The 13018-nt window shown below is 51.6% G+C and overlaps 5 protein-coding genes across 5 annotated transcripts; 3 read left to right on the forward strand and 2 right to left on the reverse strand.

The window, feature by feature from the left end:
- Positions 1 to 22: 22 nt before the first annotated feature.
- Positions 23 to 697, reverse strand: N7471_004099 (putative C2H2 finger domain protein; the record flags this gene model as incomplete). The annotated part of the gene is made up of 3 exons (XM_057276818.1): positions 23 to 556; positions 611 to 637; positions 689 to 697. The coding sequence occupies 3 exons, from the start codon at positions 695 to 697 to the stop codon at positions 23 to 25; spliced, it is 570 nt and encodes a 189-aa protein (XP_057136428.1).
- Positions 698 to 1236: 539 nt separating this feature from the next.
- Positions 1237 to 2274, forward strand: N7471_004100 (MCP1 family protein; the record flags this gene model as incomplete). The annotated part of the gene is made up of 2 exons (XM_057276819.1): positions 1237 to 1441; positions 1496 to 2274. The coding sequence occupies 2 exons, from the start codon at positions 1237 to 1239 to the stop codon at positions 2272 to 2274; spliced, it is 984 nt and encodes a 327-aa protein (XP_057136429.1).
- Positions 2275 to 2657: 383 nt separating this feature from the next.
- On the forward strand, positions 2658 to 4907 carry N7471_004101 (tRNA (guanine26-N2)-dimethyltransferase; the record flags this gene model as incomplete). The annotated part of the gene is made up of 1 exon (XM_057276820.1): positions 2658 to 4907. One exon carries the CDS (start codon positions 2658 to 2660, stop codon positions 4905 to 4907), a length of 2250 nt encoding a protein of 749 aa, XP_057136430.1.
- Positions 4908 to 5644: 737 nt separating this feature from the next.
- On the forward strand, positions 5645 to 6206 carry N7471_004102 (GFA family protein; the record flags this gene model as incomplete). Its single annotated transcript, XM_057276821.1, has 3 exons — positions 5645 to 5710; positions 5785 to 5947; positions 6007 to 6206. 3 exons carry the CDS (start codon positions 5645 to 5647, stop codon positions 6204 to 6206), a joined length of 429 nt encoding a protein of 142 aa, XP_057136431.1.
- Positions 6207 to 6474: 268 nt separating this feature from the next.
- On the reverse strand, positions 6475 to 12723 carry N7471_004103 (tetrafunctional fatty acid synthase subunit FAS1; the record flags this gene model as incomplete). The annotated part of the gene is made up of 1 exon (XM_057276822.1): positions 6475 to 12723. One exon carries the CDS (start codon positions 12721 to 12723, stop codon positions 6475 to 6477), a length of 6249 nt encoding a protein of 2082 aa, XP_057136432.1.
- Positions 12724 to 13018: the final 295 nt, after the last annotated feature.

The following is a 13018-nucleotide window of genomic DNA, read 5'->3' on the forward strand; positions in this document are numbered from 1 at the left end:
TATTCCGGCATCATGATATCCATTAGACCTTTTGGGCAACACACCCAGCGAAACAGTCCGTTGGCCGGCGAGGATCATAATATCCTTCTTGGCCATATTCCTCGTCGGTGTCACTTTCCATATCGCCATATTCACTCTTTCGGGGTATGTGCATATCTGATGGACCATTGTCTTGAGGTTTCGGGATATCATCTTCCTCGTCGTCTCCTAGAACGTTCTTCTTGACCGGGGCTGTGGGGGCCACTGTTCCCTTGACAGCGGCGAATGAGCTTTTGAAGCCTCCCTTCTTGAAACCCGTGCTTCCTCCACTTGGTGCCACATTGTCCACAGGAGTCTCGATGACTTTCAGACCGGCCTGCGCATCGGCTTTACGTTCTGCCCGGCGGTTCTTCTCGACGGCATTTGGATCACGTGTAAGCTGTTTGAGGTCCTGCAAACGCTTTCTGTGCTGGTGATCATATGAGCCGATGTGCGCTTCGTATTCTGGGTGGCGTGAGTAAGATTTATTACAAAGCCCGCAGGTGAAGGAGCTGAGCGCAGACCGCGCCGATTCGGTCTATCAGAGTTAGCTTGGCGATAGCAGATATGGCAGACCGGGAGGGTTGATTACCCTAGGGGCGGGATTCGTGAATCCACGCTATATTTGTTAGCTAAGGCATCGGATTTGGACCAAAAAAGAAGAGCATACCGGTGCCATTGTTCTTGAAACTAGAGCGTAGGTGAAGTTCAGTGAGAGAGCGTTCAGTACGGCGGGGCATTGCCACCACCTGCGTATTTATGACCGACGGCTCTAAACGCGTCGCTGCCTGTGAAACCAGGCATACATGGATTCATGCATTTAATTGTCTAGGCTTTCATGCTCATGTGCTCTTGTTAATTATTAAGTAGCTATATGGGTCTTATTTAGGTACATGAGAAAGCCTTGCACCTATACGCAATATCCAACTTTTTATAGTAAATCAAGCAAGTCAAACTGCTATAGTAACATACGATGTATACTGAGTCACCTGACCCTGAATCCCAGGTGGGTAATCGTCATTACCCGCAGAGGAAGTGACCTATCACAGCTGCCGTATTTTTCGCGACTCAGCGATCTTCAACCCCAACATTTCCCTGCTTTTTTCTAGTTCGCCTATACAAAATATGGATGCATGATTGACGAGTTACTTTCTTACGAGTTTCATTTTCTTCCTTTTCCCTCAGCTCTTGAAAATCAAAAATCCTAAAAATCATACAATGCCGCCAGACGTGCTCTCCAAACCGGAGGACATTGACACCAAGTCTATCATCTCCTTGCAAGAACTAGACCCGTCACCTGTCCATGATGCTCTGGATGTTGAAACCGGCGAATACCTCCCTAGGGCTGCCTCTCCCACGCAACATGGAGCTGGAATTTCAATGCCCAAACTAGGCCTTAGCGGCCATCGCTGGGATTCATGGCGTACGTCAAGCGACAATAGCTGGTTTATATATTCTAACCACAGTGATTATTTAGTAACTGGTATTCAAAAATACTCAACCTACCCACCTACGGCTTTCTTCATACTACACCTCGCCAACACCTCTCTTATCCCACTCGTGACTCGCTCCGTGCCCGCCAGCGAATCCTTCCTTTTGCTCACACGACCCATATACCAAGCCCCCGGGCTAGAGCATCTTGTCTTGACGATTCCTATTATTTCACATATTGCCTCAGGAATTGCTCTCCGCAACACTCGAGCTGCGCGTAGAGCACGTCTGTACGGCGCCGAGACTCGCGCACAGCGAAACACGTTATATTTCTGGCCGCGGATGTCTTTACAGGCACGCACTGGATATTTTGTCACGCCGCTGATTGTATTCCACGCATTCGTTAACCGTGCCACGCCATTGATCGTCGAAGGAGGAAGCTCTGGCGTAGGACTTGGATATATTGCCCATGGCTTTGCTCGGAGTCCTGTGTTCTGGAATGCATTCTATGTCTTCTTCGTGACTGCCAGTGTGTGGCACTTCGTTGGTGGCTGGGCCACCTGGATGGGCTGGAGAGTGACCACAGCACGCAAGGAGCGTATCCAAAAAGGCTCGTTGGATGGTTACCTTGGACTTACAGAAACGAAGTCGAAGAGACAGCGCAAGATGTGGTGGGTTGTCAATGGAGTCGCCGCTGCTGGCGCGGCTCTCTGGCTTGCAGGTGCTCTCGGTGTTGTTGGACGTGCCGGCGAAGGCGCGGGTTGGGAGGCTAAGGGATGGAATGAGATGTATAGTCAGGTCCCGATCATTGGGGAGTGGCTGTGACAGCTTTGTATGATTGTACATATTATCTACATAGACTTAATCCTAATGTATAAAAAGAGCCTTGAGACATCATTGAAAATATTCTTTCTCTACTATAAACATTATTTACCAACATCAAGGCTCGTCCTCCGATATCACCGCGATAATTGCCTATGGCCTGCTAGATAAAATTACATAGTAGGGCTGCTTTGGTCTCTCATTTTTGAGAGTTCAAATGTTGCACATGTGGTTCTTTAAGAATACAGCCCTATGCCCAGGTGTACTTTTATAGTTGACATAAATTACAAACAGTATTGTTGTGTACTGCAGGTTGGTCCGTGCGCAGAATCTTTTTCTCCGTCGCATTCAACGTCTCTTGCGACATGCTGTGAAAGGCTTCGCTCATGAACTCCTCGTTGATTTTTGGATCAGCAACCAAATACGCTAAGCGAAGACTCACTCCTACTCTTATTCTCGCCCAATTCCCCCGCTCGACCCCCACTTCGATCCGATCTTGTGTCCGAATCCTTTCCACTGCTCGAACCATGGAGGATCCTCCAATTCAGCTGGTGGAATACCAGGGAAAGAATTACCATGTTGTCAAAGAAGGTTTGGCGAAGATTCTGAACCCGCCTGCCCAAGAGGCCGCCTCCAAGGGCACGAAGAAGGATCTCAAAAGCGACGACCAAATGCAATCCGTCTTCTACAACCCAATTCAACAATTTAACCGCGACCTCAGTGTGCTAGCCATTCGCGCTCATGGAGAACATATCATCGACCTGAAGAAACAAAAAGCGGCCCAGAAGCTGAAGAAGCAGGGAGGCAATGGGGAAAAGAAACGGAAGCGTGAAGACGACCAGACCGAGAACCCGAGGCCCGCCCCAAACGCAGAACACAAGGGAAATACAGAGACAAACGACCAGCCAGTCTCCGCTCCCCCGGCTGATCAGGAACCTCAGTCAGAAGCCCGACCAGAGCAACCCACAGCTTCCTTCACTGTTCTTGATGCTTTGTCTGCAACTGGGCTTCGTGCTCTTCGCTATGCCTCGGAGCTTCCATTTGTCACAAAGGTCGTGGCTAATGACCTGTCAAAGTCAGCAATCGAGTCCATGAGGACAAACATTGACTACAACAATCTTAAAACGATTCAACCCAATCTGGCCGATGCTCGAGTTTACATGTATGGGCTTGACCAGGCGAGCAAGTTCGACGTCATTGATTTGGATCCATATGGCACAGCATCTCCATTCCTGGATGCCGCAGTGCAAGCAGCCAAAGATGGTGGCCTTTTGTGTGTTACTTGCACTGATGCCGGTGTCTGGGCCTCGACCGGCTATTCGGAAAAAGCATTCTCTCTGTACGGCGGTATCCCCGTCAAAGGCCTCCACTCCCATGAAGGTGGCCTGCGATTGATCTTAAACGCCATTGCCATGTCCGCAGCTAAGTATGGAGTGGCCATCGAGCCATTACTGTCTCTGTCTATCGATTTTTACGCTCGTGTCTTTGTTCGGGTCTATCAATCTCCCGCACAGGTCAAATTTACCGCGGGCAACACAATGCTTGTTTACAATTGCGATGTCGGCTGCGGCGCATGGTCAACACAATACATTGGGTCTACCAAATCCAAATTGGACCGCAAGGGAAACCCCGTATACCACTACGGCCTGGCCCAAGGGCCCGCAGCCGGACCGCACTGCGAGCATTGCGGCACAAAAACACATCTTGCAGGACCCATGTGGGGCGGTCCGCTACACAATCCTGACTTTATCCAAAAGATCTTGGACATGCTTCCTGGAGCTGATCCCGAAACATATCAGACCTGTGCTCGGATTGAGGGGATGTTAACCACTGCCCTTGAAGAGGACCTGGACCTAACACCATCTAACTCCGAGCCATCCACTCCCAAACAACCTGCGCCAAGCACCAAGAACCAATACGATCCTGCATACCCTGCCATCATTCCTCGGATGGACATTGCCGCTCAGGAAAAATACCCTTTCTACTTCTCCCTCAGTGCTCTCTCAAAGGTTATCCACGCAACCACCATTCCAATCGATGAGTTCCGCGGTGCCCTCAGCCATCTCGGATACCGCTCCACTCGTAGCCACACCAAGCCAAATTCAGTCCGCACCGATGCGCCCTGGGAGGTGGTTTGGGAGATCATGCGCGAGTGGGTCCGTCAGAAATCACCTATCAAGGAATCTTCCCTGAAGCCTAGAACTGCCGGTGCTGCGATTATGGGCAAGAGCCGTGAAAACCTGCGTAAATTGAGCGATGAAGATCAATGGTTGTCGCTTCTCAAGCAAGACCTGATGTCTGCCGTTGAGGCTGGCAGAGATGTCAGTGACTTGGTCACCAAGGTTGAAGCGGCTCTCTACCGGTCCGGATCGCGAAACTCCCGGAAAATTGCTCCTGATGCTGCAAAGGCTCCTGCATCTACAGAGACTCACTCCGATGCCGATCCCCAGCCTGCACCGGAAAAGGAAAAGGCACCCGCACAGCATTACACGCGGCCTCACCCCAGTACCCTTGAGGTGGTCTTTGATGAGGCTCTAGGCCGTCAGGTGTCTGCTGCGCATACCAAGAAACGACTGGTGCGGTACCAGCTTAATCCTCGTGCTAACTGGGGTCCTCTCAACCGTGCGGGACGATAATGATGTTCAAATATCCCTGTTCATATAGAAAAGTCTTCTGTACGTTTTGTGCTTTTAATCAAACCTTATACCTATCGTACACCGTAGAGTGATAAGCCCAACATGTCTACGTGCTATTTATTATTCCCATTCATGGCGGTAATTTCGTAGAGCTATCACACCGCGAAGGAAAAATATCTACTACGAAGACATCGGAGTGTTACCTTACAGATAGTGCCCCCACATAGTTACATATGTACCTACATGTACATATAACAACGAGTCATGGTCACAATGGGATGGCCCCAGGGAATTTGCCCAATACTTTATTGTTGGGACCACCAAGTGCTTAGTCACAAGTTAACTAAGATCGAGGGGATGTAACTAGTTACAACATACCTACCTAGGTTGTGCGGTAGATTGTGAAGTCCCAGGTTGGTTCGGTCCACTTAAGCCAGTTATAGAGGCTGCGTAGATGAGATGGAAGCCAGCGACACCTGTTACTTGATAATTGAACTCCCGACATGGAATGGGTGGCACGATGGTAAGCGGTAAATGCGCTGAAACGAAGGAAGAGGGCTTACATCTGAGCCCGGACTGAAATCTACTCTGACTCTCAGCTCGTAAAAGCGGCTACTTACATATGTAGGTAAGATACGAAAGCCCCACCTGAGGAAATCAAGTACATATACCTAGGTACCCTTGCACTGTTTATTTCTTAATGTCTTAAAAGTCTTGAAACGCTCTACTCTATAAAAATGGCTGTTGGCGGCTGTTTCTGCGGCAAGGTTCGAATCGAATATAGCGGCCAGCCTCTAGCATCGGTTAGTACAGCCCATAGGATTCTCTCTAGGATTCGATTTTGTTCTTGTCAACCTAAGCTAACATTATTTCCCAGGCACTGTGCCATTGTCTCGATTGTCGCAAACTTACCGGGGCAGCCTATAGCTACAATTTCATCATCAAAAGTGACGCACTGCAAGTCTCTGGAAGTCCGAAAGAAGTGGCAAAAACATCGGATAGTGGAAACGCTATCAAGAATTATTTCTGTCCTGACTGTGGTGTGTATTGAATTGAAATTTCCAAGGTTGGGAAAACAGCATCTGACGAAAAGTGATAGGCACGCCGCTTTTTGGACGCAAGATACAATCCAATGGAGATTATGCCGAGACTACAGTTGTCCGGGCTGGAATATTTGATGATAGTGGGATTTTGAATGAACGAACGCCTGTGGTGGAGATATATACCGAGCAACGATTGAAATGGGTAAGTCCCATCGAAGGGGCTGATCAATTTACCGGCATGTTGCCACTACCATAACATTAATGATCATGTATCAGTTTGCTGTTTAATACATGTACATTGCTTGAGGTTCTATCTTGATATTGTAAAATACAGGCACTATTCTACTAGGACGAAATGGTGAGGTATAACTGATCTCGAAAACTGTATTAAAATGCAAACAGAAACTCATATACATGCACATAAAAACTCCAAGGCTTTGAGACATATCACATAATGACCCATGAAAACGAAAAATGGTCTATCAAAAACACTACATTATAAAGAGGATATTAACAGGAATAGATTATTTCGCAACGTTTTCGTTGCCCTCTTCGTACTTCTCCCAGTTCGCCAAGATAGAGGCAATGCGGGGCGAGTTGGTGAGTCTGTAGACATCCTCGAAGTACTCCTTGGTGATCTCGAAGGGACGGGCAGTGACGTTGGGGATGTACTTGCCGATCAACTTGCTGGGGTCGATGGTAGTCTTGTTGATCTTCTTCAGCAGGAAAGAGCGGAAAGGCTTCACACCAGAGCGCAAGAAGGTGCTGTGGAAGGGCACATCGATACCCTTGAGAGGAATGGTGGCGAAACCACGCTCCAGGGCGATAGGACGGGGCTTGGCCTCGGTTTGCTTGACACATCCTTGGATGATGCTGACCAGGTGCTCCTTGACGTCCTCCAAAGACATGCTCTCCATAAGAGCGGGAATGTCAATGTTCTGCGCCTTCAGGAAGTTCAGCAGGTTGGTGAGGCAGTCAAGAGCACGGAGGTCACCAGCTGCGACGTATTGCATGTTGGCAACGTTGTAGTTGACAATCTCCAGCAGCCAGCCAGTGGTCTCGGCAATGTTCTCAACAACGTACTGCAGTGCCTGCTCGTTGAAAGTCTTGGAGATACGGCTGGGGTTGACAGCGCACATGGAGTAGTTGGAGCGACCCTGTGCATCACGCTCGACGGCGACTTGCATGGTCAGACCACGGTAGAACACGACAGACACCAAGCTCTCAATGGGCATGACATCAGCCAGAGCGGCCAGAGCCGAGTATTCACCAAGTGAGTGACCGGCGAAGCTGCTGTCGCGCTGAACCAATCCCTTGGTGCGCATGTCCTCGAAGCTGGCCTTCTCCATCAGAGTCAAGGCTGGCTGAGTGAACTGAGTGGCAGAGAGAAGACCGGTGGGAGACCGGTAGGTGTACGAGGCGGTATTCTCATCGACCTCCTTGAAGATCTTCTCAGACTTGATGGAACCGTCGGCGTTCACCGACTCGAAGGTCATGGCCATGTAGTTCTCCCGGATGGCCTTACCCCGTGGACCACCGAAGTAGACTGTCAGCTCCTTGGGGTTGTTCTTGACAATGTCAATGATGGAAAGACCGTAGTTCTCCATGAAGTGGCGATCAGCCCGGTCCCAGACCTCCTGGGCCACTGGGCTAGAACCATACAGTTCCATACCCATGCCCTGCTCCTGAGAGCCCTGGCCAGTGAAGACGTAGGAAGTGACTGGCTGCTCAACCTCGGCCTCACCCTGCAGAACCTTCTCTTCTGTCTCCTTGTTGCTGGCTTCAACTTTGATGATTTTGCGACCAGCAATCATGCCGACATGCTGGAGCTTGACAGTGATCATGTCGTTTGGCAGAACCATGCCGACCAGGGAAACTTGGAAGCCACGAACACGGCCAATGTTGTTCTCGGCGGCCCAGGTCTCGACAAGGCTGCGAACAGCGGCACTGCTGTACATGCCGTGGGTGATGGTTCCGGGCAAGTTGGCGTAGCTGGAGAAGACGCGCGACACGTGAATAGGGTTGTAGTCACCAGACACGCGGGCGTAGGTCTCGTTGGAGGCAGGGGCACGCAGTTCCAGAGCGGTCTTGCCACTGAGCGGGATGGGGTTCTCAAAGTAGACCGGCTGCTCAATGGAAGTTCCGTTACGCTGGAGGTAGTCAATCACGGGGTTACCGTGTGAGTCACCTGCCTCGTATTCGACAGACGCAACTTGGATGACCTCCTTGGTGGGAAGCTCGAGAAGGACCTGTCCAACGGTCTGGACGTTGCTGAAGACAGTGGTGTTCTTGAAACGGATCAAGCTCTGCAAGCGGAACGTCAGGGTCTGGCCCAGAAGCTCAATGTCAGAGTCGTCCATGCGGAACCATTCCTTCGAGCGGAGGACGGCGACGTCCCGGCTGGTTGCAAGGTGAACCTGAATGGGGACCTCATCCTTGCGCTGGAAGGTGTTCTCATAGTCCGTGTAAGTACCTCGGTACAGGAACTGACTGGTGACATGCATAATGGCTTTGTTGTCTCGCTTGATGGTGCCGCAGACCTCGACCATCTTACCGGAATCCTGGTTGATGACAGAGTTAATCTGGGCTGTGGTGTCCAGGACATCGCCAACCTTGAGGGGCTGGGCACCGGGCACCATCTTGAATCCGTTGGACAAGTGGACAAGCTTCAACAAATCTCCGTCAATGGTGCGAGGGAATATAGGCTTGGTGATTGCCTGCCAGCCTGCCACGATGGCAAAGTCCATAGGGGCAAAGACCTCCTTGCCAGGCCGGTCAACGAAAGCCTCACCGGTGTTGCCAACTGCGTGAACAAAGTCGGCAACATCCCGGGCAGTGATGGTCTTCTGGCCACCACTAAAGGTGGCAGTGGTGGCAGTGTCGAAGGGCACGTCCTTGTTGCCGAACCAGATCCGGTAGTAGAACTCCTTAATGCGATCGTTGCGGTCACCCATAACCTCACGAATAGGAGCGTATCCAGTCTCGGGGTGGTAAGTGAACAAGAAGTTCAGAGGCACAACGCCATTCTCGGCGGTGCGGCCCTCGAACAGGGTCAGACTGACCTGGCCATTCTCGTTGATCTTGGCCTCGACTGTCTTAACCAACTTGCCAGACTGGTACGGCTCTCGCACACTGATAACAGTCTTGGCAGGATCATTGGGGTTGGATATTTCGACATGCATGCCTGCAGTGGGAGCGACAATCCGCTTCATGGGGTTGGACTGGAAGCGGTGGCCCTGAACATAAACATCGGCCAAGAATAGAGCATGTCTCCAGGAGTAGACGTTGCCGGCAAGAAGACCGAGCCAGCGGTCCAAGTCTGGCAAGGCTGCAGTGGAAGACAAGCGGAAGCTGGTCTTGCTTGGCTCTTCCGAAATAACCAAACCGTCAGATTCCGATTCGGTGGTGTTCATAAGCTGCCCACCGAAGTACTCAATGACAGGAATCTTGGAGCTATCACCACCGTAGACATCGCGCAGGAGGCCAGCGATGTGTCCCTGGTGAACACCATCAAGGATGTCCTTGACAGGCTCATCAACGATGTTGGAGAAGCGGGCAGCCATAGGACCCTGGAGAATACAGGTTCGGCCGACATCTTGATCAACAACAGCCTCAAGATCCTCACTCTGCCACAGAGAATCCTTCTTGAAGAAGAACTCAAAGGTCTCATCCAGCACGGGGACGAAAGGCACGGGCTTCTGCCCGCGTTTCTGGCAGAGCAGCAAGAAGTGCTGCACATCCTGCGCGTTGATGAGCTGATCGGCAGCTTCGGGATAAGCAGACAAAATATTGTCAACGGTAGGGTAGGGGGTATCAATATCGGAATAACTTTGGAGCAGCGATGCCTGGCCTTCGGCGGTAGTGAAACGCTCCTCGACACGGCGGATGAAGTCACCCGTCAAGCGCTTGAGCGAGGGATCGATCCATCGCGACTCGTGCTTGATGTACATGAGGTCCACCATGCGGCGAACGACCTCAGCATAAGTCATGTCTTCCAGATCCACAGTCTCGCCTGCAGCGTTGCGACCGAACCAGACCTTGTGGAAGTCATCATTCAGCTTCTTGATGATGTAGTTCCGTTGCTTCTTCAGTTCAGGGACACGCTTGGCCTTGTCGAGCTTGAAGATCTTCTGGTCCATCTCTTGCCAGAACAGCACACCGCGAGTGGCCAGCTTGTGGATAGGCTCACCCATCTCAGACAGAACAGTGATCACACCACCTGTTGCTTTTTGGTAGGTCTTCTCCCATTCCGCATCGTCCACACCAGGGGCATCAGCAATTGCCTTCTTGGCATTGTAAGAGGTGTGTGCCTCTTTGGCGATCATCATGCGAGATCCGAAGAGACAGCCGTCGAAGGGCATAGGAGGGTAGCCAAACTTAGCGGACCACGTACCCGAGATGTAAGGGTAAGTGTCTTCCGAGCCACCGAAGCCACTGCCGGCAACAAGCACAATGTTATCTTGCTTGCGAATACGGCTGTACATCTGGAGAATGGGCTGGTGGAAGTCCTCGAAGGAGTGGTGACCACCGCCACGGCCACCAGTCCACTGAAGGATGATGGGGAACTTGGGGTTGGCCTTGGCAACATTGATGACTTGCTGAATCGCATCGACGGAGCCAGGCTTGAAGGAAATGTGCTTGATACCAAGAGTTTCAATGTATTCATTGGCAACTTCAATAGATGGCACACCAGCGCCAATGGTCAGACCCTCAATCGGCACGCCTTCCGCGCGCAACCGACCGATCAACGGAATCTGCCAGGCCATCGCACGGGGGTTGACATAGATCAGGTTAATAGTGATACCACGACCAGGAGGGATAGTCTTCTCAATCTTGGTAACGGCCTCTGTCATCGTCTTCGCGTTGTAGTAGCCACCACCAGCCAGTTCGATGTGATAACCGGCGTTCATAGTAGCAGCCACAAAGTCCCAGGCAACAGTGGTGGGTGTCATACCAGCCACCATGACAGGGGGGATTCCCAACAGACGGCTCATCTTGGTATCCACGTAGGTTTGACCAGTAGATGTCCGTGTCAGGCGAGGACCGTGTTCCTTGACCCAGTCCACAGCAAACTTGACAGAATGCTCATCACGGTCGAACAGTTCTGGCTTGTAGCCGACCTCCGCATTGGTTCCGTCCATTTCACCAGCGAGAATGACGCGAACACCGGTACCGTCCTTGTTTCTGTTGGTCAGAACGCCCAGACCAGAGATGCCACCGGGGCCGAAGTCAACGATGTGGGTTGCACGGGGGAAGACAGTAGCTTTCTCCCAGTTGACCGCATCGTGGGTGATCATGCGAACCAACGAGGGCACAATGCTCTTGTCGCCTAGTTGTCGCAGATCCTCTCCGGTCTTGGTGTGGAAGACGGGGATCACCAGTGACTTGGCGGAGATGTCAACAACATCTTCCAGATCCTCGAGAATGTGGTCGTAGGCAGAAACAAGGTACTGGCTGTGGAAAGGAGCAGTAATGGGGAGGAAACGGTTGACAAAGCGAACCTTGCGCTGGGTGAATGGCATACGGTTCTGGTCAAGTCCCGTGGCCGCCTTGACCTTACGCAGGCGAACATTCAGACCGTAAAGCGAGATGGGAGGACCAGTCACCACAAAGTTGCGAGCACTGTTCACTAGGGAAATAGAGATGTGGCGGTCCTCGGGCAAATGTTGGTTGGTGGCATCGATGTGCTCCTGAACGGCCGCAAGCGAGAGGTCGCGGATAGACAGCATGGGAGTAGGAGTTCCCTCGCCATTCTCAATCGAGTCCTGGAGAACGGACGGGGCGATAGAGGTGCGGGGGTAGGCCTGCTGACTGCGCAGACCGATCCAGAACAGCATGGTCAGGGCATTCCGGGCCGCTGTGGCGAAGGACTCCCAGCTGGTAGCGGTTGCAATGGCGGCAGCGGTGACAACTCCCTGGGAGTGACCTGTGGTACCAAGGATGCGTTCCAGGATATCACCAGGTTGGCGGCCCAGGACTTTACAGGTAACCATATAGTGGGCCAACTGGACTAAACCAATCAATGGCAGACTCACGGGTGCGGACACCAGGTAATCGATATCGGGCTGTGCATCCCGATCTTGCAGCCATTGCATAATATCCATGCCCTTCGGGTAAAGCTTGGTAGCCTCGGGCTCGTGAGAGAGCGACTGGAGCAATTCGGCGGAGGAAGTAATGAGTTCTTCGACGAAAGAAGGGTACGTGGTGTAGATGCTGCGCAATTCATCAAAGTACTCTTCAATATTGCCTTGACCACCGAACACGGAGTAGATACCTGCGGCCTCGTCGGATGCCGCACGGAACAAGGCTGAGTCGTAGGGCTTGGTGAGCCGGCCCGCCGCAGCTCGCCCGGCATAGTAGGCCTGAACGACTTGGTTCTTCTTGGCAACAATGCCGGGGAGCGCAGCTGCCACGGCGTGAACATCATTGCCGCGCATGAAGGCACGTTCAAATTCATTCAAAATGAGTTTCAGAACGTCCAGGTAGTTGCCCTGTGCATCGTCTTCCTCCTCGAGCTCGTGGGCCACATGGCCAATGTAGCGGGCGACCAATTCGGTCACTGATGATGGCTCATCATCTTGGGCCAATTCGTCTGTGGGCTCGGGTAAAGAGGCAGTGAAGCTATCTTTCAACTGAGATGCATGGAAGTGAAGCGAGGTAGGGACGAGGAAAGAGAACTCGAGGGATCCATGCGAGAGGATGAGAGGGCGGAGGGATTGAGAGGATCGAGGGGTGTTGATACCGGTTTGGGGACCGGTCAATGTGCCGTACATGATGTGGCTCTCTCTTTGTAAAAAGGAATAGAAGGAGATTAGAGGGAAAAGACCAGAGGGACCCTAAAATTGAAGAGGGGGGTTTCCTGTTTCTGTGTTAGATTTCACCACACCACGGGGTCTGGAGGGGCCAACTCACTGGAAGACCTGAATCCTAGAGGTCTGAAGTAAAAGGGAGGGGGTATTATCAAGGGAATAAAGAAAAGTAAAGGGGACACAATTTCAACAGATATACATATAAAATAGGAAAAGAGGTCCAGAGCACAATTGAGCCTGAAGGGGAAACGAAGCAATA

This window comes from Penicillium samsonianum (genome assembly GCF_028829775.1).
Source record: "Penicillium samsonianum strain IBT 33392 chromosome Unknown utg000003l_segment0_segment0, whole genome shotgun sequence".
Taxonomy (NCBI): domain Eukaryota; kingdom Fungi; phylum Ascomycota; class Eurotiomycetes; order Eurotiales; family Aspergillaceae; genus Penicillium; species Penicillium samsonianum.